At 37.4% G+C, this 22,833-nt stretch overlaps 2 protein-coding genes across 4 annotated transcripts; one reads left to right on the top strand and one right to left on the bottom strand.

Annotated features, from left to right (window-relative positions):
• Window positions 1–576: 576 nt before the first annotated feature.
• Window positions 577–10,811, top strand: cnga3a (cyclic nucleotide gated channel subunit alpha 3a). 2 transcript variants are annotated; one of them, XM_030132481.1, is made up of 9 exons: window positions 577–771; window positions 4,726–4,853; window positions 6,393–6,467; window positions 6,813–6,986; window positions 7,120–7,179; window positions 7,833–8,039; window positions 8,181–8,282; window positions 8,364–8,470; window positions 8,714–10,811. In XM_030132481.1, the coding sequence occupies exons 2-9, from the start codon at window positions 4,750–4,752 to the stop codon at window positions 10,108–10,110; spliced, it is 2,226 nt and encodes a 741-aa protein (XP_029988341.1). In that variant the 5' UTR covers window positions 577–771; window positions 4,726–4,749; the 3' UTR covers window positions 10,111–10,811. The 2 variants fall into 2 exon arrangements, with proteins under 2 accessions (XP_029988341.1, XP_029988342.1); XM_030132482.1 differs by having other exon boundaries at window positions 578–771; window positions 6,858–6,986.
• ube3a (ubiquitin protein ligase E3A) lies at window positions 10,186–22,571 on the bottom strand. Of its 2 annotated transcripts, XM_030132478.1 has the most exons (11): window positions 21,313–21,559; window positions 19,569–19,612; window positions 17,308–17,588; window positions 16,071–17,218; window positions 15,839–15,983; window positions 14,547–14,752; window positions 13,568–13,732; window positions 13,162–13,317; window positions 12,990–13,063; window positions 12,748–12,891; window positions 10,186–11,897 (listed from the first exon to the last, which is right to left on the bottom strand). In XM_030132478.1, coding segments are annotated over exons 2-11 (2,442 nt in total). In that variant the 5' UTR covers window positions 19,571–19,612; window positions 21,313–21,559; the 3' UTR covers window positions 10,186–11,776. The 2 variants fall into 2 exon arrangements, with proteins under 2 accessions (XP_029988338.1, XP_029988339.1); XM_030132479.1 differs by lacking the exons at window positions 19,569–19,612; window positions 21,313–21,559 and adding an exon at window positions 22,557–22,571.
• Window positions 22,572–22,833: the final 262 nt, after the last annotated feature.

Raw genomic sequence — 22,833 nt, 5'->3', positions numbered from 1 at the left:
GAGTGATAAAAACATTTAGAAAGTAGACAAAATAGCACAGTAGTGTTGAACATAACAGTGTTAGTCGACATGGGCAGTGTTATTGATCATTTGAGATTAATTTGGTGACTTTCTTCACATACTGTTATCTAGCAACTCGTATTTTTCCAGAAAGGAAAACAAGATGGCGACCCCCCCCCCCCCCCAGAAAAAAAAAAAAAAAAAAAAAAAAGCAAAAAGCTAAACATTTAATCCTTTATTTTGAGAATTTGAGACTTTTTCTTTTCTTTTAAATTGCTCTGTGTGTATTCATTATGTTGTTTTTCTAGTTTTAATGCGGATGATATATATATATATATTTTATCATTTTTGGACTGTAGGACTGCTTGTGAATTTTTTTTTTTTTTTTTAATTGAGCTGAGGTGCTTCATTTCTTGCAGCCCTATCACTTCTACTTCCTTCTGTCCCCTGTGCTGCTCCCAGTCTCCCAGTGTGTGTGCTGGGCTGTGACCAGGGGCAGGTGCTCTGCTGGGGCTGGACTCCTCCCCTTGGCACACACACAGTCTGGACCTGTCAGCTCAGTCCTCTGTCCTCATCCTCCACTGCCTCTTCTCTACAATTATGGACCGCCGGCAACGCTAATATTGGTGACACGGCGCTCGAACGTAATGGACAATAAATATTTCACCTGGGGAAATTATTGAGTTGTTGAAGATGGAGTTAAACAGCGCTCATCAGAAAGGAAGTGTCCGTTTTATGGGTTTTAACTCGGCGTGAGGAGGCTGCGGACAGGTGGGTTATTCTGCTGTGGTTTACACATACAGACAACAATGGGATGGGAAGTCAATTTTACCTGTGTTAAACTTTACACAAACGTGTAATTATTTATTAAAAAAAAAAAAACAAAAAAAAAAAACATTCACAGTCATCTTCTGTATTTTAACTTAACATTTGATAATCAGATAATCTCAGCAACAGATTAATGGTAAAAAGATGTGCAAAAAATGTCACTTATTTTGAGATAACTTGCTTGATGGAATTGCATTTTAGGCAACTGGCTTCAAATGATAACATACTGATAAAGGACTACGTTGTATAAATGAATTACTACTAAATTTCACTCTCGCTCTCAAAAAAAAAAAAAAAAGAAAAAAGAAAAATGCATCAGCTACACAGTTTAAAACTATAACCTGTTTTAAGCTGTACACACCTGTAGAGAAGTGTAAGTCTATTATACATTACACAGAATCTGGAGAATTACTACCATTTCAATAGCTTATATATCATATTTAGTAAGTAAATATTTTTTTATTTATTGTACAATGGAAGAAAAGAAAAAGACAAGATCAAAATACAACAAATTGTGCAAGCAAAGAATAAAAGTCAAAGGGGTTTATGGAATTATCTTCCTTAAATATAAACAATAATAATATAAGATCATACCAAATAAGCAGCAGTAAATTAATAAAAAGACACGACAGACATTGTGGTTAAAACAGGATACTGCACAAAATGAAAAAGAAACTTATTTTGTTGTAAATCATGCATGAAAAGATTCAAAACTCAGTGATGTTCAACTGAGTGCATTTGATGATTCATTGAAAGGCAGTTATTTCTTGATTTCAACAAGTAATCTGTTGAAATTGCACAAAAACTATAAGTGAACTAGTATTAGTGTCTTCTGGTAATCATATAAAACTAATCAACTGATACTTGTTGATGCTCTGATAAGTATACAGAGTTTTACTTGTCAGTGAAGGGGGTATTTAATGAGTATACAAGCCGACCTCAGGTCTCAAGCCTCTTAGTGGGTTTTGACCCCTGAGCCCTACTGAACAGCTAATCTCTACTAACAAAAACCATGTAAATAAATGTAAATACACACACTGGTATAAGAAAATGATATGAGTGACTTAAAAACAGTCTTCTGGTTAAATAGCTAGTATGACTTTTGGAGTGAAACATGCAAAAACCTCTCAAATTAGATATTTATTCATTCCCAGGGTGTTGGTTTGCATTTCATTTGTCTGAGAAGCACCTGAGATAGAAGTCTGTGATAGAATCTAGAATTATGTCTGAATAATAGAAAATGCAGACGAGCGTTGTAGATGTGAAAAATGTTCATTACACTCGTGCTACTTAAAATCTGTTTTGTGCTTAACACCCTATTCTGACTAACGTACAGCAAATATGTCGTATCAGGATCAACAAGCTGCATAAATAAAACATGATGTAATTCACATTTAAGGTACAGACAGTGCAGGTTTACCCCTTGTCACCCTTCAAGCTCTCAGCTTCGTGGTGATTCTGCTTTGGTGATTTAATTTAGTGGGGGTTGGTTAACTCCCTGGTATTAGCAGTAATCTACATGTGCACGTGTTACAACCATTGGTGTTCCCCCGAGATCACTGAGTCATTATTTACCACTAAAAATCTGACCCAAAAGAAAATATTAACCCATAAAGACCCAGTGCAACTTTCGTCGATTCTAAAATAGTTTTTTCTTTATATTTAACTTTTCTGAAGTAATTTAACACCATTTCCACTAATATTATGCTCTGTGTTTTACATTTTTAAGTGAAAATCAGGTATTTTCCTGTATTTAATTTACTGATCATGTAGGTGTTCATTTAAGCTCAAATTAAAGTCAAGGGTTATTATATCAAAAACACAGAAAACTGAAGAAAATGTAACTTTTTCAGTAAAATCTATCATTAACTGAACATAAATCAAGCGTGTCCATTCACTGTCATTGATTTAACTCCATGGGTTTTACTGGTGAATCAATGATGTAGAAGATGTTGATGTTTCCATGGTAACTATGGAGTCTTTGAATGTCCACATGGGTCATATCTGATGACCATGAAAAGATGACAAACTGCATTTTACACCAATTATTCACAAGTATTGATAGGATTAGTGGATCAACAGATATTAAACAGTTCAGATCAGTAGATGCTTTTAGTTGCTGGTGGATGTTTGGGTCTTTATGGGTTAACTGAGGAAAATCAGCAACAATTTTATCTGTGGGTGACTTTGAGAATCACAAATCAATAGAAAGATTTCCTCATAAGGCTGAAATCCAACAGAACTAAATTTAATGTTTCTTTAAATGGAGTTTAAAGAAACATCACATGAACGTATGGCTGACCGGGTTGTTTCTCCAGAATGTACACAAAGATGAGGAGAGTTTCTTGGGAGTCCTTTTCAGCCATTACTCTGTTCTTTAAGTGGTGCCCTAATAGACTTAACCCGCTGTAGACATGACCAAACATAGCAACAGCAGTCTACCCGGCCATAAGCCATAGCTTAGTTATTTTAAAAACCAGCTGATCATTGACAGAGCGAAAGCCACTGATCCTGTTTAGTGTTAAGGACATAATTAGGACGTATTTATAGGTGCAACTGTCAGACAGAGAGCGATGTTTACAACAACCTGCAGGAGTGAAACTGAGAGCGATGATCAGTTCAGTAAAACAACTAATATGAAACAGGATTGTGGGTAAAATCATCTTATTTTTTTCCCCCATGTTGAGGCCTCCATGTATTCAGGAATAAAAAAGCTTTGGAAAATAGGGGTCCGTAAAAAATAAATGTTTGTAAATCATATTTGCTTTCATACATTCATTCATCCTACATTTTTCAGCTTCTATAAGTTTGTTTGTTGAAAATACCTTAAAAAAACAATAACTGGTAAATTCTTCATAAACATTAATGTTAAAATGACTGTTGTGACTGCATTGGTTTAAGTATTTCTCTTTTTTGTGTTATCAGTGAAGAGAATAAACAACAGGATCTGGGATGAAAGGATCTGGAGACCTGTAATGATATTGTGTTATCTTTAACCCATAAAGACCCAAACATCCACTGTCGACCAAAAGCATCTACTAATCTAAACCTTTGATCCACTAATTCTATCAATACATGTAAATAATTGGTGTAAAATACAGTTTGTCATCTTTTCATGGACATCAGATATGACCCATTTGGACATTCAGAGGCTCCGTAGTTACCGTGGAAACACCGTCATCTTCTACAACATTGATTCACCAGTAAGACCCATGGAGTTGGATCAATGACAGTGGAGGGACACACTTGATTTATGTTCAGTTTATGAGAGATTGTACTGAAAGTCACTTTTTCTTCAGTTTTTCTGTTTTGATATAATAACCCTTGACTTTACTCTGAGATTTTATGAACCTCTACATGATCAGTCAGTTAAATGTAAGAAAATAGATGATTTTCACTGAACCAAATGCCAAATTTGCAGGAAAATATTATAATAAACAGTGATAAATCATGTAGGAAAGGTTAAATAGAGAGAACAATTCATTTGGGAACTGCCACAGAAGTCACACTGCGTCCTTATGGGTTAAGAAGAAGGAAGATAATATGAAGAACATAATTTATTTTTCTTTCTGCTTCTTTTTCACAATATGCAAGTAATTATAATTTCCGTGTGTTGTTTGTTCTTGAAGTTGTTTTTGGTATTTATGCACTGAAATTAGCATAATAAATTGAATTGATCTGAAAATAAGATAAAGGGAAAACCACTTGCCCTCATAACAAGAGCTAAAACTGAACTGAAATGAAAAAAATGAAAGACTACACAGACATAACTAAAGACAATGGAAGTACTATGACCCCTCTGCTGCACTACGTGGTGTCTTCAGATCTATTTTATCACGTGATGTTTGTGTTGCTTATGCCTTATAGTTTGTCTTTCTTTGTGTGTTTGTGCTCCAGGTCTGCAGAGCCAGACACAGAAACATGGCAAAAATCTACAGTGAAAACTCCCTTTCTGCTCAACGACAGCGGCTGTCCTCCCATATGTCGGACAATGAGCTCGCTGTCATTGAAAATGGAGACAGCAGGTGGGATTCACAGAACCAGATGTTATATATTGACGTATAAATATCATAAAGATAAAAATGTCAAAGTCTTAGATGATTTTTCACAAAACAAAACATGTTATATGTTCAAATTCATTGCTGTTCTGCTCCTTCCTCTGACTCTGTGGAAGTTTGGATAAATAAATATAAAATTAATTTCTCTCTTTAACAAATCAAAGAGTGATAGTTTGTCTCAGATAGGTGGAGAATTTGCTAAAAGCTAAAAAGTGTCCGGCGTCAAAAAATATTGCCCCCCCCCCCCAAAGTTCTTTTTTTATACAATGTGTTATCCATTTACATTAAGTCTTTTATTTTTCCTCCGTCATATTTAACATTGTTTTTTCTGGTGTCTGGTGTCTGTGTTCAACAGGTCAAGAATTCCAGCAGCACTTGTCTTATACAACAATTTTATTTTACTCTAAAGCTAGACCAATGTATTTCGGCCTGTGGCCTTCGGAGAGAAAAATAAGATATGAAATATAAAACAATGAAGAAAATTTAAAAAGAAAAAAATCTGCAGGGAAACAACCAACCCATCCTAATCATCTACACACTGACTGACCAGTAGAGTTTTTGCAAAAACAGGTTGAGTATATGAATAAGTGGTTCCAGCACAATCATTGCACCATATCGGTTGGTTGTGCGTGGATTTCACCCATGTTTTTTCTTTCTTTTTCAATATTTTTGTTTAATTTATCTGATATGCTGTCAAATTTAGTTTTACCTTGAAATAGTCATTTTGTGGAACAGTCTTGAAAAAGTGGATAACATCTTTAACAAGAAAAGCACTTGGAGAGTGCAGACCTCCGCCAAGACAGATCTGTGCCCCCCCCCCCCCCCCCCCCCTTACCCTGATCACCACCAAAGTTTAATAATTTCTTCCTTGTGGCAGTATCAACATTTCCTGAAAATTTCATGAAAATCCATCCATAACTTTTTGAGTTACCTTGGTAACAAACAAACACGCAAACAAACAAACATGCAAACACACAAAGCAAAGCGATCACAATCCCACCTGGCGGAGGTAAAAATATAAAAATGAAAAAAGAAAAAAAAAGCCCTCTATCCATCGTGATATCATAACTTGCATGAATATACATGCCTACTTTAATTGGCATATGCATTATAAGCTTTCCATGTGTTTGTTTACGCCGTGTCAAATACCACGCACTCAGGGTTAGGGATAGGGTTGGGGGTTAGGGTTATGTGAACCAGAGGTCTTGGTGTAAATTGACACGCAATCAAATGGTGCTGAATAACACGTAAAATAATGAAAATGCGTATGTATAGCATACGAAATGCCATATGAACGGGTGTGATATACAACGCCATTTCATGAGCTCAAGCCCCCTCAGTCAGAGGTTGGGAATTATACAATGCAGTTTGTATGGCATCCACCTCAGAGGACATTTTTTATACTTCTGATGGACCAGAAAGTACAATTTACTAGTATGTTGGTGCAATGTGTAAAGCATGACTTTTAATACATCACCTCCACCTTTTCTCCTCTAATTCCTCCAGAGCTCACTCCCTTTGTGAAGACAACTCCTCGGAGCCACATAGAAATTCATTCTCAGGTGCTGGGGCAATGACCAGGTAAACTAGTCATTACCTCCGCCAGGAGGTACTGTGATTGCTTTGCTTTGTGTGTGTGCGTACGTGTGTGCTTGTTTGTTTATTTGTTTGTTAGCAAGATAACTAAAAAAGTTATGGACAGATTTTCATGAAATTTTCATGAAATGTTGATACTGGCACAAGGAAGAAATGATTAAATTTTGGTGGTGATGGGGGGGGGGGGGGGCAGATCTGTCTTAGCGGAGGTCTGAGTGCTTTTCTTGTTATCAAGTGCTTTGTACCTGTTGAAATGATGATGATAAACTGTGTGTTCCTAGACTAGATGGGTGTCACTTTGTGCCCTTTTACCTCCTGCTGACTCCCTAGGCTCTCTTACTTCTTCTTCATGCTGCGTAACTGGGTGTCTCACAGAATGAAACCAGAGGAAGAGCGACATGACTCTTTCCTGGAGCGTTTCAGGGGCCCTGACCTCAAAGATGTGTCCAGTCGAGAGAGCAATGCTCAGTCTGTCGGCCATGATGACACACTGCGGAAAAGAAAGTAAGAATCCTAACATCAAACATTCAACCTCAATAAACAATCAACCTGAGTAAGATATAGAAGAACTTACATTTCTGACACTATGGTGGGTCAAATGTACAAACAGGCCTTTTCCTTTATTTACTCCCTAAAGTCTCTCCAGTAAGTGGCCACTGGCTACTTACAACATGAATAACTGCAACAACACAGATGAGTAAGTTGGAGTATATTTGTGTGAGAAATAAATAAGAATATTCTAATTAGCGTCTTAATTAGCATTAGCATAAGTACTAGCATAATCTGTTGTAGTTATTGGAGCCTGTAGTGTCCTCAAAACAAATTTTATCAACTCATTTCTATAAAGTGTCTGTATATGTGTGTCATTATGTCAGGTGAAGTAGAATAAGTAGATTTTTAGACAAATTAGTTGAGAAATATTCTACACAATTACGACGCTAATGATAGTAATTAGCATTACCATAGAAATTAGCCCCTTTCTTGAAGCTTGTGCAACCTATAGTATCTGTAAAACAAACTGTTTTGCAATATATGCTGCAGGTTGTACTAATATAGAAAAGATTCATGAATTGATCTAATTCAATGTAAATATACTATGCTTTCATGCAATTAACTTTGCCAGTTGAAAAAAAGACATGCAAACCTTTTGTTTTGTTACAACTCCCACCTACTGGACAAATGTATAACCTGCAGCACATTATCCAAGAAGTCCTGCATCCCCAGCTGTCAAACCTCCTCTAGATCCCCCTGGTGTTAGTGGTTCAGAGGCTTGTAGTCTCACGTCAGTCCCTCCTAGACAACTTGTGACCCGTTCTGTACAAAATAAAAAACTTGACTTGTGATCCATAGCAAAAAAGAGGACAAAAAAGATGAGATTAAAAAAGATGAAAAAAAGGAGGAGAAGAAAGAGGGGGACAAGAAGGAAGAGGAAAAGAAGGATGAGAAGAAGGATGAAAAGGACGAGAAGAAGGATGAGAAGAAGGATGAGAAGAAGGACGAGAAAAAGGATGATAAGAAAGATGATAAGAAAGATGATAAAAAGAAAGAGGAGCCCCCGTAAGTACCTCACTGGACAGATAAAGTCTACTGTTTATGCAGAGATGCTGTAGGTATATTTAACCTCTGTAAACATTTATGTCTGTTATTTATCTGTCATAAAAATAATCGCACCATCAACTAATGCCAAGTTGTTTTTAGGAAAGACGTGTGGATTATGGATCCAGCTACAGACCTGTATTACAGATGGCTCTCCGTCATTGCGGGACCAGTGTTTTATAACCTCATAATGATTGTGACAAGGTATTGATCATTTCAAAAGCTTTAACATATATTCAAGTGGAAATTCTGTAACATTTAATCCATTTTCTCTTTCTCTTCTAGAGCCTGTTTTAATGAACTTCAGAATTCATATACAAAGCTATGGATATTCCTGGACTACACCTCAGACCTCATCTACTACACAGACTCATTCGTTAGATCAAGAACAGGTCAGACCAATGAGAATTATCCAGGACCAGGGGGATCATGCAAATGATTATATAGTGCTTACTTGTTATGATTTTACATAATCAAGTATATTAAAGCTAAATATCATTTCATTTAGTGTAATTTTAATGGGATAATTAAATTATACCCTGGTCTTCCATAGAAAGCTAAATCTGCACATAATTAAGACAAGTTCTTTCATTTTCCTTCAAGGTACGGCTTCTAATCTGTTGTTGATTCTACAGGTTACCTGGAGCAAGGCCTGCTAGTAAAAGATGCAGCAAAACTGCGGAGTAAATATAAAACAACACCTCAGTTCAAATACGATATGATTTCAATGATACCCACTGATCTACTGTTTCTGAAGTTTGGATATAACAACCCAGAGTTTAGATTCAACCGTCTTTGCAAAATGGCAAGGCTTTTTGAGTTCTTTGAGCGGACAGAAACCAGAACCAGCTTCCCAAATATGTTTCGAATCAGTAATCTTGTACTTTACATTCTTGTTATTATCCACTGGAATGCTTGTATGTTTTTTGCCCTTTCAAAAACCATTGGTTTTGGAACTGACACGTGGGTTTATCCAAACATCAGCCATCCAGAGCATGGCCGCTTGGCTAGAAAATACATCTACTCCCTGTATTGGTCCACACTGACCCTCACCACCATCGGAGAGACCCCTCCACCGGTCAAGGATATTGAATACCTTTTTGTGATTGCTGATTTCCTCACCGGTGTGCTGATCTTTGCTAGTATTGTCGGTAACGTCGGTGCCATGATCTCAAACATGAATGCCTCACGTGCAGAGTTCCAGGCAAAGATTGATTCCATAAAGCAGTACATGCAGTTTCGAAAGGTCACCAAAGACCTGGAGGCCAGGGTCATCAAGTGGTTTGACTACCTGTGGACTGAGAAGAAAACCTGCGATGAGAAGGAAGTTCTGAAAAACCTCCCTGACAAACTAAAGGCTGAGATTGCCATCAACGTCCATCTGGATACACTGAAAAAAGTGCGTATTTTCCAGGATTGTGAAGCCGGTCTGCTGATTGAATTGGTGCTCAAACTGCAGCCACAAGTATTCAGTCCTGGGGATTACATCTGTAAGAAAGGAGATATTGGCAGGGAGATGTACATCATCAAAGAGGGGAAACTGGCCGTGGTGGCTGATGATGGAGTCACTCAGTTTGTAGTGCTCAGTGATGGTGCATACTTTGGGGAAATCAGTATCTTAGGTATCAAGGGCAGTAAAGCCGGTAACAGGAGAACGGCAAACATCCGAAGTGTGGGTTACTCTGATCTCTTTGCCCTCTCCAAAGACGACTTGATGGAAGCTCTCACTGAGTACCCAGATGCCAAGAAGGCATTAGAGGAGAAAGGGAAAGCCATCTTGATGAAAGACAACCTGATAGATGAGGCAGTCGCTAACGCTGGCGCAGATCCCAAAGATCTGGAGGAAAAGATAGTCAAACTGCAGTCCAACCTGGACAACATGCAGGGTAAGTTTGCCCAGCTGATGGCAGAGTTCACCTCCGGTCAGATGAGGATGAAGCAGAGGGTCACAGCAATGGAGGCCAAAGTCAAATCCATAAAACCAGAGGATCTGTCTGAAGTGGTTGCTGACAAAGACAAAAAAGTCCAGTAAAATGAGAGATATCCAAGGACTTTACCGGCTGTGAAGGGATTTTTCATTTAGAATAATAATATCCACGTTTCTATTTATTTGTACATCTGTTTATTATCATCACAATGTGTCAAATTGTGTACAGTGTATGCAGCAAATATATATTTTTATTTTATGTTATAATTGACAGATGATTTCATGTTCAAATCATGAAACTACTGGAGTATGTTGATCAGTTGTGCAGGGCTCAACAATAAGGAGTGCCCAATTGTCTGGGGCAAATAAAATGCCACATCAGGCCAGTAAACCTAGAAACTCACTTGCTTGAAAAAAAAAAAATTAAATTTTTTCCAGTGCCCATTATTCTTAGTCATTATTCGATAAATGCTACTACATAAAACAGTTTGTTTGGACCAAGTGAGTCTGGGCGAGTAGATTTCTGGAACACTTGCCTGATTGGGCAAGTCAAAAATGTTGAGCCCTGTTGTGTGTGCAAAAAAAAAGCTTTTTATAGCTGTAGCGTATGCTCTAAAGAGTACTGACATTCTGCCCATTAGGTATGAACCCACAAAATACCAATAACTGCAATATCCATTTGATGCAATACGTCAATGTACAAAATAATCCCAAATACCAGGTCTGCGCTGAAGTTACTGTCGGCATACATGATCAGTTGTAAATCTGCAATGTTGTATGTGAAAAACATTAAAATGTTTAAATAATACAAGTGTATGCTGTCATTTTGTTGGCATGAATAAATCCTTTGTGCAGATAACACAATGTTCACACAACATATTCCACTGGATACATATAATAATCAAGTAAACTGGATAAACACTAACATAGTTACATATTAAGTTCACCTTTAGTGGAAATTCCTTAAATGCCTATTCATGACAGAGTTTACAGTTTTGTTGTCTTTATTCACTTTGCATAATAGTTTTGCATTATCTGCACATTCTTCATATTCCTGAGATATTTGGCCAAATAAAACATAACTCTTTTCCCTTTGGAGGCACAGCACATTTGGCATCTACACCTACAAATGTGCATTTAGTAACACTTCATAGCAAACAAACCAAAAGAAGAAAACCTTTTTTTAAGGTTGTGAAAATCCGGACTAATGAGTCAGTAAGTACATTCAGAAATCCTGAAATCTATCAAAAGCACACTCACACTGTGTGGTTCTGGGTTTCAGAAAAAACTTTGACACAAAATGCATGAGGCACAACATATATTAAAGTTTGAATTAACTATCAAGTAAATGCTGTTGTAGTGAGAGAGTTTCACTATAAGCCCATCAGTGTACAGACTGGGGTTTAGCCAATGAGCACCACTATGCCCAGTCCTTACATGTGGGAAGACAGTTTGAGGACTGAATACTGCTACATATAGAGGTGTGAGTAAAATTAAACAATAAATATACAGTTAGGTGCTGGCATTCGCTAACACTATGAGTGTAAGTGCACTTTCACAGTTTCACAAATTAAATAATGTTCATGCTACTCAGAAACAAAACACACGAGGGAAAAAATAACAAAAATCAACCTGATGTCAGAGGCCTCAGAGTGAAAGGCCGACAGCAGAGCGTGACTGGAAGAGCTTGGTTAGGCACAGGATCAACGCAGCATTGTTTGATACTCCCTTTTCTGATGAAGTCAAAAAAAGTCCCAAAACCTTCTGTGCGTCACAGCATCCCGAATCCTTTGGCGTAAGTGATGGCCTTGAGTAGTCTTTCTTTCAGCTTTTCCTTAGATGTGTATTCAGGGAGTAGCAGCGCATTAAAGCAGGTGTGAGAGGTTGGAAGCCTGTGAGGAAAGAAAAAACTAGAATTACTGCCCCGCGGCTGTGCTGTATGTCTACACTGATCAGCTCCAGGTTTACATCTGTGTTTGTACAGACTCGTGAAATACTGTAATGAGGAAATTTAACAATGGTGATATGGAAAATGTATAATTTCCAGTGAGAAACACTTTTACTTAGACTATTTTTTTAGAGTAGCACAGTGACAAATAGGGGACAGTACAGTGGTAATATCTACAGAATATTATGACACACTTCTTGTGACTTTAATGTCATAACTTCATTATCTTGTTCCCTTGAATATTTAATGTCCTAATTGATGTATGAATTATTGAGGCTATAAAATGTATTTTATGAAGTCTGAGTGGTCTCTGATCTAGGTCTTGATGGTGTGGCAAAAAATACTCTGTGTAAATATTTCAGCTGATACTGACAAATATTTCTAAGTTTTTGTTTTGTTTTTTTTTTTCTTTTGGTGAAAGTTGATTGTCAGAACATGGTAAACACTTGCCATGCAACAGGACACAAGTGGAGAGGTAAAATTAAGTAAAACAACAAGATCATTATTATTTTTTTAGGTGTTGCTCACAATGTAAACAAAATAATCCCTAATAATTAAAGAAATTTATAATGTAATAATTATCAGTATAATTTTTATTGTCCAACCCTGCTTTTTCCTTTGCCGCCTCTGGTTCATCCTTATGTCCAGATGAGTGTTTGTACCAAATCTGAGGAAATTCCATTAAGGTGGACCTGAGACACCACACTTAAGAAAGCAGGACAGACGTACAGCAGGACAGACAGAGAAAAGGAATCTGTACTGAGCTGATACTCCTGCACCTCACTGTTCTGTACCTGTCTGTGTCAGATCCGTTCTTGGCGATGATCATTTTTAATTTTCCGAGCCCGCCGACCGGTGCTCTGTCTGTGCCGGTGGTGAACTGAAGAAACAGCCTCTTCTGCTCTTCTCCAAATGAGTGAATGATTTCCCAGAAATCTCTGTAGGCAGAAAATAAGGAAAACATTAAAAAAAAGTTTACTTGAATGTGCTCAAAAACATCCTGTCAGTTATTATTTAACTGTTAAAATAGACTTACTTAATAATTTGACTATCTCTGCTATAACCTCCATCGTATTCTGTAGTTTTCTCAAGTGCTTCAAAGTCAAGTTTCTGTGAAATCACAACAGATTTTATTACTTCAGATAATACACACTAACACTGGCCGCAATAAGGTAAGAAAACAAAACAAAGCATGTGAGCCTCCTCACCCTGCTCCCACATATGAGGAGCTCCACCTCCTCAGGTCTGAAAAGGTATTTCAGTGGGGACTCATTTGTGACCATTAGGAAACCTTTTTTGAAGGCTTTGAACTGTCTCTCCACACTTTTGTTGAGGATGTAGTCAGCATATAGATCCACAAACTCCTGTGAATAAGAGATGCAGAAAGCAAAAACACCCATTAAACGTACAGCAAATCTATAAAATGTTAACTTTTTATTAATATACAACTGTCTGAAAATTGTGTAATTGTGTCTGAAAAAGGCAGCTGGAATACAAAATGTCTGACTAATTCTTACACATAAACATCCTTTTTTTCTGTGATGTGCATCAATAAAAATATGTCACAATTATAGGTTTAAATGCATGTTATTACTGACTATGTTAAGACATTACCTGTCTATTCTCCTTAGTAACTGGGATCTGATCTCCCTGCTCCTTCAAGTCATGTAAGACTGGATTTCCAAAAAGGTCTGTGTGTGAGATCTGGAAGGTGAGCGACATGTCTTCCTCCACATTGCCTGTATACTCAAGCAACTCCTTCAAACTCTGGTAAAGAACCTGCAACAAGAGACAAGAGGGAATGGTAATGTGACAGCATCACAGCGGAAGGAGCCACCTGTACACCATCACTACCCATGTACTTATCTAAGATGGTCTGAAAATACTGTGACCATCTCACAGCCTATAAACCAAGTGAGGAATAAATAATGGGATTTAATTCTTTCAATTACTAGTTATGGATGCATTAATATGATATGTTTCAAAGTGAGAGGTGAGAATGAGGGTTACTTTCAATAAATACAATCTTAGCTGAACTGCACAATGTTGGCAACAAAGATAACAATGCCCTCTGGTGGTTGTTTAATGAAACTCAGAAAGATCTGCTCAACTAACACAAAACACAATAACCAAGATCGAAAACATAAAATGTCACAATAGACGATCAAATATAAAGACAAGCTTATAAGTGACCAGTTTAATTTTTGTTTGGTTTTATGTTTTTATTTAGCTATCTTTACTTGTGTGGATGACTGTACAGTTGGTATTTGGATTGTAGAGCTGAAGGTCATCTATTACACCGCCTGTAAATTGAACATGGGCCATCAAAGACTTGAAATTTCTAAACCGCTAGCACTTTGTCAAGGTTATTTGACCATTTTGTATCTTCTAATTCATAAAGATCTGCATTTCTAATTAATGTCCATTTTGAGAGACAGTATAGTGTTGCTGTGCCTTTTTTCCATACAAAAAAGAATAAGGTTTAAACAATAAATTACATATATCAAACAGTAACTACAGCTGCCTGCTTCAATTTTAACTAGAGGACTCGTATTAGCTGTCAAACATCACTAAAAGGAGAAAGGTACAGTACTGGGTTTGAATCCGACAGGTCCACATAGGTTCCTTTCTTCCCCATGAGTTTCCTGTAGACTACCATTGGGAAATGAACATCCAGGATGCAGTTGTTGTAAATGGCAAGACCCAGGACGATTCCAATCAGAGTGTACTGAGCTTCATTTTCCAAAGAGGATGAATTAAACCAGAACAGCTTTGTGCTGTCGTCGTAGGTGAACATTCCTGTTCAGAACAGCAGAGGACAAAGAGAAGAGGAAAAACTGCTCTTAATATAAAAATGTGTACATTATTAGAACTATTCAAATGCCTTTTCTTTCCAAGAGTTGAATCAGCAGATCCCTACCATTCTCGTGTCTCTATGATGCAAGTAGTTAATTAGGTTAATTTATCATAAAGACTAAAAATGAGTGGACAATGGTAACTTGGTTTTCTCTAGATGTAAACTTCTGACTTCTTAGTTGCCTACTTGAGTAAGTCACTGCTCCAACAGATACAGCAAATGCAGCTAAAAAGGCTACTAATAAACAAAGCTGAAAAAAAAAAAAAAAAAAGTATGCAGATATTTTGAGCTTTCAGCAGACCAGCGTCTATAGGCTGGAGGCATCTGGGTCCAGTGCTAAAGTAAGATTATTAATGCTACCAATATTCTGAGTAAGTGTGTGCATGTGTCTGGATATGTTAATGTTATAAGGACATTTTAACCATTATTCACAACTTTAAATGTTATCTTGAGGGTTCAGACTTAGTTTTAGGCTACATATTGAATAAGGCTACATTTAGAATAAGGGGTTAGGGGATGTATTATGCCAATACGGGTCCCTACAAAACCTCCAGCCATGTCTTCATGTAACTGTCAAGTAAATTTGATGCATGCTTTTGAGAAAGAAGAAAATGCAACTTATGCTGCATATTGTTGTCAGAATGTAGCAATACAAGCTATGCTGTACATAGCTGTGATAATCTGGAAAATACATATATTTTTTCCATAGTAACGAATAATCTGGTCTCCTTATCAGTTCAAATACATGTTGCTACCACCTGCCACATTTCCATGGTTTATGGAAATACCTGGGAACAGACTGGGGAAACGTAAATGTACGGCTTTGTCAGAACAGGTTCAGAATAGTTCTTTCCCTCTCCCCCTCTCCCATAAAAAGCAAGCAAAACCAAGCAAAAAACAAATCTGCAAAATTTTGTATTTTTTTTTTTTACATTCCTGTTTCCATCAGCTTTTTTTAATGCAATACCTCAAAATGTGTATTAAAATATGTTGTTGGAAATGGCTACTGGAAAAGGATTGTGACTCACCTATGTCCGGGTTGAAAATTTCCTCCAGGACCAACTGGAAGAACTCCTTTGACACCCCCCCCTCGTCTACACCTTGCTCCCCCTCAAACTCTACAAACAGCTGTTTCTTCAGGTCAGAGGGATTCTCCATGGAGATCATCTCCAGCTGCAGCACAGAGATGTTATAATGAATTCACAAACACTCCAAATTTGACATCCCATCCACATGAAACAGTAACCTACTGTGACTCACCCTGACGAGGGCGTCATCGATGATGTGATCTCGTCGTACTTTGAGCTTCAGATAGGGGCTGGGCGCCTGGCCTTGGACCATGCTATAGAGAGCAGTGAGGCGACGCTCACTGTACATCCTGATTCTGTTGTCGTAGTACAGGCCTTGATTCTTGGTGATGACACTGAGAATAAAAGGGCAGGTCTGGAAAGAAAACTTTGTGTCTGCATCAACTTTAAAGAAGGTGAAGTCTTTGTCCATCTCCACCACATCGTTGAGTGGCTCATTAACAAACTCCTCGAAGGGAATGAGGGGCCCTCTGCTGTCTATGGCTCTGACACCCAGCTCTTTCTCCAAAGGATCAACCCGAGGCCCCTTCTTGTAGAGCCGCTCCTCACCTAACAGCTCATGTAAAGTGAGCTCATCTGACTCAGTCTCTTCCTCTTCTTCCTCATTGTGCTCGACATCCACATCCCCACCAAGGAGACTTGCATAGAAGACGATTTTTAAGCACTTAGTAGCAGCCACAACAGTCTCGTCGTCATTCACCAGGTCTTCTGTACTGTACTCATTGCTGACAACTGTGAAAGTGATGACCTGTTGGAAGGTCTCCATCATTCGGCGGATATGTGGAAGACCATATTGCGACCACAGCTTTGAGAGTTTGGCGAGTGCGCACACCGGCAGCTTGCTCATTGCTTTGCAGAACTGCGGCAGTGCCACTTCCAGGTACTCTGGGCTGTGAAGGTTAGTGTTCTCCATCACTATGATGAAGATATTCAGGTAATCAGGGTTTGATTCATACACATCAAGGTACTCCAGGTCAAGCTCCACATTAGGAGTGAGATAAATGATAGCAGTTACAAGAGCTGCCTCTACCTGGTCGATGGTTAGAAGTCTGTCATAGACTCTTCTCACAGCGTCAATGTCCACTGTAACATCAACAGCTTCATTAGCAGCAGCAGAGGAAGCACCCATCTCATCCACATCATTCTTATCTGAGTCATGTTGTCCAGCGGCGTTGGGTTCATCTTTTCTAAAACTCTTCATCAGGGCATCTGAATTTGAGAAAACTCTGCCAATGACTCGGATGAGAGTGGAGTAGTCGCCATTCTCCTCGCAGAAACTCAGCATCGTGCATATCATGTTCTCTGTGAGGTAATGAACATCTGGACCAAAACAGGAAAATAAAAACCAAATTGAGAGTGAACTGTTTCAAATTCAACATCCATATCAGTCAGAGGCAGTTTTACAGTACCTGAGAAGTCCTCTTTGGCAGAGCTCAAATCGCTCATCTTACTGTCCACGTCAAAGTGCCCGTCAGCGGTGGAGTTGGGATCTTTCTTGGGAAGGTGAAGATCACAGAGTTTGGCATTAATCTTAAAAAGCTCAAGCGCTTTGACAGCTGCCGAGTTATTATCCAAGGGTTGAAAATCACGACACGATGCGCAAAACTCATTCGTGCAGTTGCCATTTCCACAGCCGTCAGTTAACTGCCGAAAGTAGCGCTCAATTAGATGCTTTGCAGTCGATCTGTTCCTGTGCGAGACATTTAAACAGGACGTCAGGCAGATGATTCATTGTCATCTCAGGTAAAAACAAAGAAAGCAGAAGCTCTTACTCGCAATGCAGATAATAAAGTACACCTAACAAAATCCTCCATATAGAAAAAATTACAGAACATTATTGTAATCACAAAAAAATGACACAAAGACAGGAATCACAGAAAACATCACAGGATGCTGCTCTTAAAAAATTATTTTAACAAATCCATTTGTCCAGTCATTCCATACCAACTCACCTAGCTCTATTATGTTCATACTATAAACTTTCTTAATAAAAATCATGTGAAATCCTCTGTAAAGTTCATGATACCTTTTATTCATTTACATTTTCCATTAAAAATGACAATGCAATACTCACCCTACCTCAGTGCAATAATCACACCCATGCACCTTGTAGAAGCCAATAATGTAATAATAACTGATAACATAATAACGGCCGATAACGTAATAAATTCGCCATTTTTAAAATATAATAAGCCAATAACGTACTATCTGGCCAATAACGTAATAAAAATTCTGAACCAATAATGTAATAACTTTTGGCCAGTTTGGTTATTACACCATTGGCTGGGTAAAAAAAAATTCTTTGCAAATGTAATAACTGAGCCAATAATGTAATAATATATTAAAGGTGGGGTGCAAGATGTTTTCCTGGAGCATTTTTTACTAAATTGCTTAATATCCCCTTCAGACTCCGATTACAACCAATTAATTAAACGCTCTTACACAAAAATTAAAAAATTTAGTCATCTGTGGAACGGACAGGACTGAAAAAACACCATCCAATCATTTTAAGCTCCCACTCGAAATGATTTAATGGTGATATGTCTATCAAACTCAACTGCCATTTGTCCCCTCCCCCCTCTGCGCGAACCCCTCTTCGTGCATGAATTGTGCGTTCTTAGAGGCTTGAAGCACTTGTACAGGAAACAAAGTCACAGCCAGAGCTTGGCTATATTAGTTATATTAGAATGGAAAGTTCACCGGTAAGCTTTTTTGTCACTAACATGAATCACTAGGGAATGTAACGTTAGCCAGATAGGTATGAACTGGGGCTGTTCTGTAAGAGCGGGGGGGTTGGAGGAGAGTGAATGAGGCATGCATGGATCAGGGCCGTAGCTGGGGGCCATAGCTGGGGTCACAGCACAAGCCGGGGCCATATGGTGCCAGAGCTGGGGACGGAGCCGGACCGAAGCCAGCGAATTGTTGCTGTGCAGCGCTCGTGAACCCTCAGGAACAAGCATTGCGTGTGCCAGTACTCTGGAGGCATGGCTTTGGGGGGATGTCTGAAGAAAGGGGTTTGGACTTTTGAATTGAGTATTTTCAAAATGTAGCTTGCTCAAACTGTTTTTCTAAGATCTTGTACCCCACCTTTAATATTACTGTATTTAACTTTCATCTACTAGACATAGCCTAACTGATAAAATCTCTCTCTCTCTCTCTCTCTATGTCTATCTCCATGTATTTGTCTATTTCATCCTAATCCAGAGAAAAATAATCAATTGATGAGACTCAGAATACACAATCTAATGAGACACAAAAATATTTAGAAATGTGGTTTAGGATTTTTAACGGCTCCAAGAACTGAACATTTCAGTTTATGATATTTAGAGACCCCTAGTGGTGAAGATGTAGACTGCATCAAAATGATCAATCCTTGCCATACTCCCCTATGGTGGCAACTAAAGGAGCAAAAAACGGTGTTTGGTTTTTGTTTGAGGATGGGCTACATTAACTAAATTTAAACTTGACTCAGCAGATATAGGCGGCACATTCTGAGGCAAAAACACACAGTATATTCCTTTATTTTGTAACACTCAACTTTTTGTAGAAGTTTTCACATGAATCTCATTGAAAATCCATAGCATGAACTGATACAGAGCTGACACTGAAGAATCAGCCTATTAGTTCAGGTCTTAAACAGTTCAGTTCAGGATAAAATAAAGTGACTTACATTCAGCTGGATTCAGATAACCTCCACAGGTCCAATAAAGTCAACTGAAAGAAAAGAGAAGTCACAATGTAAGATATCTCCTACTTTATGAACATAATAGCCCCTTAGTCTGAGTAACACTGCTTTTTTACTATGGCAAATAATGATATTAAAATACAGCCAGTTCTGTAAAAGTTAAATGTATTTTTTCAATGTAATTTGTTTTCTACAGAATGGACACTGTGGTCCAAATTGGCAAGAAGAATAAAGTAGACAGATAAATTTGAACGCTGTTTGTAGTTATAATGAATATTAGATAAATTTGTCCCCCAACAAAAACATGAACAAAGCATGGGAATTTAGAAAAATGACAGCAATAAGATAATAAAAAGCAACAATATTTGAAATACAGAATATATGAGCAACCTTACTGCTAGATTTTGTAGGGATACTCCAACATATCGGCTCATATTAGTAACAGTATATAAAGTGTCTTTTCACCAATTGCAGTGGCAGATATTTATTTCTTGTATTATATTAAAGTTTGTTTTTTTCAGAAATTTGTATGAAGGATTGAAAGACTTTAAAATAGGCACAATTTTTAACATTTTAATGTAGATTTCTTTGTCAAGGAGCGGATAACTAACAACAAAAACAAAATTAAAAACAGAGAGTAAAGTTTAACCCTTAGGGTCAGTTCTAATATTAGTCATATTCCCACTGCTGGGCACATAAAAAAATTGATTTTCAGAAGAATACGATACATGAATATTATATTCTCCTTTTTTCAGTTATTTTTTCAGCCTATATGATATAAAATACTAATTAATTTTCATTGTGTTGTATCATTACAGCCTGTTATATGTCAATGATTGGCAGAAACACTGATTTGTCTGCATGCAGTATCAAATACACACGTAACTCATTTATACATTGATTTGAATGGGTTTCAGTGGCACATTTTGTTGTGCTTAATAGTATAAGTGGATTTTAGATTTACTGGGAAAGCTGGAAAGAAGACAAAATAAATATACACAATCTTGCCAAAATTCATGTCATATGCATGAACACAGCCAAAATTTTATATATATATATATATATATATATATATATATATATATATATATATATATATACAAAGAAGAATGAAAATTGCATTAATGTGCACAACAGTCCCTCAGTGTAGTATGAATATCAGCCAAGAACTTTGCAGTCACTGCACCCTTAACATTTGGTATTTTCACCTGAATAATAATAAATAAAGACAATTCCATTTTCAAGTGATGCAGAAAAGACACAAATTTGTGCAAAAAATCCACCTAAAACTTTGTGATTATTTTTCTCTTGTATTAAGCTGAAACCTATTTACACATTCTGTATAAACATACACCAATAATGATATATTTACTTAGTCAAGTCACTGAGTCTAAATAAAAACAGTCAGTGGTGCTAATGAATATATTTAGCACACAGTTGTAAAACAGGCTAACACGAAAACACATTTGGCCAAGCGTTAAACATAAAAAACACACTTCTTTCGCCTTTAAGGAGTAAAATAACCAGATTTTACAGTGACAGCAGCTACATGATACTGCAAAAACCAGAGTCAGCTGAATAAAACTCATAGTTTTTCTTAAACTAAATGATACACTGACATTTTACCGCTGGCAGCTAGCTTAATAACATGATGACATACAAGCTAAAGCAGTGGAACAATAATACGGTAGAGTTTTGGCAGTGTCCGTCCTCCTGTTCATGTACCAACCTGTGTTCTGAGCTCAGTGTTGTGTGTCTGTCAGTGACACTGCAAAAAGCCCACACACTGTGTGTCAGTGTGTCCGCTGGTGTCACACACTCAGTCCACAGTGGGTCTCTGCTGCCAAGGGTTCCTCTGCGCCCACACACCGACAACACACACAGACCTGGAGGAGAAACACTTCCAACTGTCTAACTTACACTGAATTATTACTATTTCTGATCCTACACTACCATCTTGTAAACAACAGCGCGAGCTATCCCGGCATGCAGTGCGAGGTGGTCACCACTCACCATCAAGCCCCCCCCCCCCCCCCCCCAGCAGCTGCAGTCTGCACACATGGCTGCGGGGCTTCACCTTATTTTATCCCATAAGTTTCATAAAACGCCACGGTTTATACATTTTATTTACATTTCCCCCCAATATCTAAAGATGAACTCATGTTGTGGCTTTTACAGTCATTAAACATCAGATATTTTCATTTCATCCACATGTACATTATAATCACTGTATACACTCAGCCTGTCACACAGTGGTGGGAAAAGTTTGAAATTTTACACGTCAAATATTAACATGAAAAAATTATGGATTTTTTGTTTGTTTGTTTGTTTCAAAAGATGCTGCTGCATCTGACAGACAAAAACATATACAGTTTTTTTTTTTTTTTTTTTTTTTTTTTTTTTTAATTGTTAACAAGAAAAAAATAACAAAACTAAATTTGTGACAGTTTGAACACGTCATATGCCCTGGATGTGTTTCATAATCTTGCTGAAATATCCAGTTTTGGAACAGAGAATGTGCAGAAGGGAGAATGGAACAATACTTGGCAGAAATCAATGACAATAATTCTTAATGTAATATGATACAAATGCATGAGGTGTCCAAAAACTGTTTTCCAACACTGTAGAAGTTTTCACATGAATCTCATTGGAAATCCATAGCATGAACTGATCCAGAGGTGACACCGAAGAATCAGCCTATTAGTTCAGGTCTTGAGGATACATTAACTAAATTTAAACATAGTGGACTCAGGAGATATAGACAGCTCATTCTGAGGCAAAAACATAAACTATATTCCTTTATTTCAGTGTGCACACCATATTTTACTGTAAACACTCAACCTTTTGTAGAAGTTTTCACATGAATCTCATTGAAAATCCATCGGATGAACTGATCCAGAGGTGACACTGAAGAATCAGCCTATTAGTTCAGGTCTTAAACAGTTCAGTTCAAGGTTAAATAAAGTGACTTACATTCAGCTGGATTCAAGTAAACTCCCACAGGAATCAACTGAATGTACAAATGAAGTCATGTGTATATATATATATATATATATATATATATATATATATATATATATATATATATATATATATATATATATATATATACGTATGAATAAGTTTTGTTTTGTTTTTTTTCTTCCCCATGACTTCTTACTACGTGTTTTATTTCTAAGGACTAAGTAAGATTACTTTGTCTTGTTGCATATTTGAAATAAACTAAGCTAAAAAAAAAAAAAAAAGAAAA

The sequence above is a fragment of the Sphaeramia orbicularis genome, chromosome 4 (genome assembly GCF_902148855.1).
Source record: "Sphaeramia orbicularis chromosome 4, fSphaOr1.1, whole genome shotgun sequence".
Taxonomy (NCBI): domain Eukaryota; kingdom Metazoa; phylum Chordata; class Actinopteri; order Kurtiformes; family Apogonidae; genus Sphaeramia; species Sphaeramia orbicularis.
The sequence above is the reverse complement of the archived record's forward strand: the minus strand, read 5'-3'. Positions and strand labels throughout refer to the sequence as shown.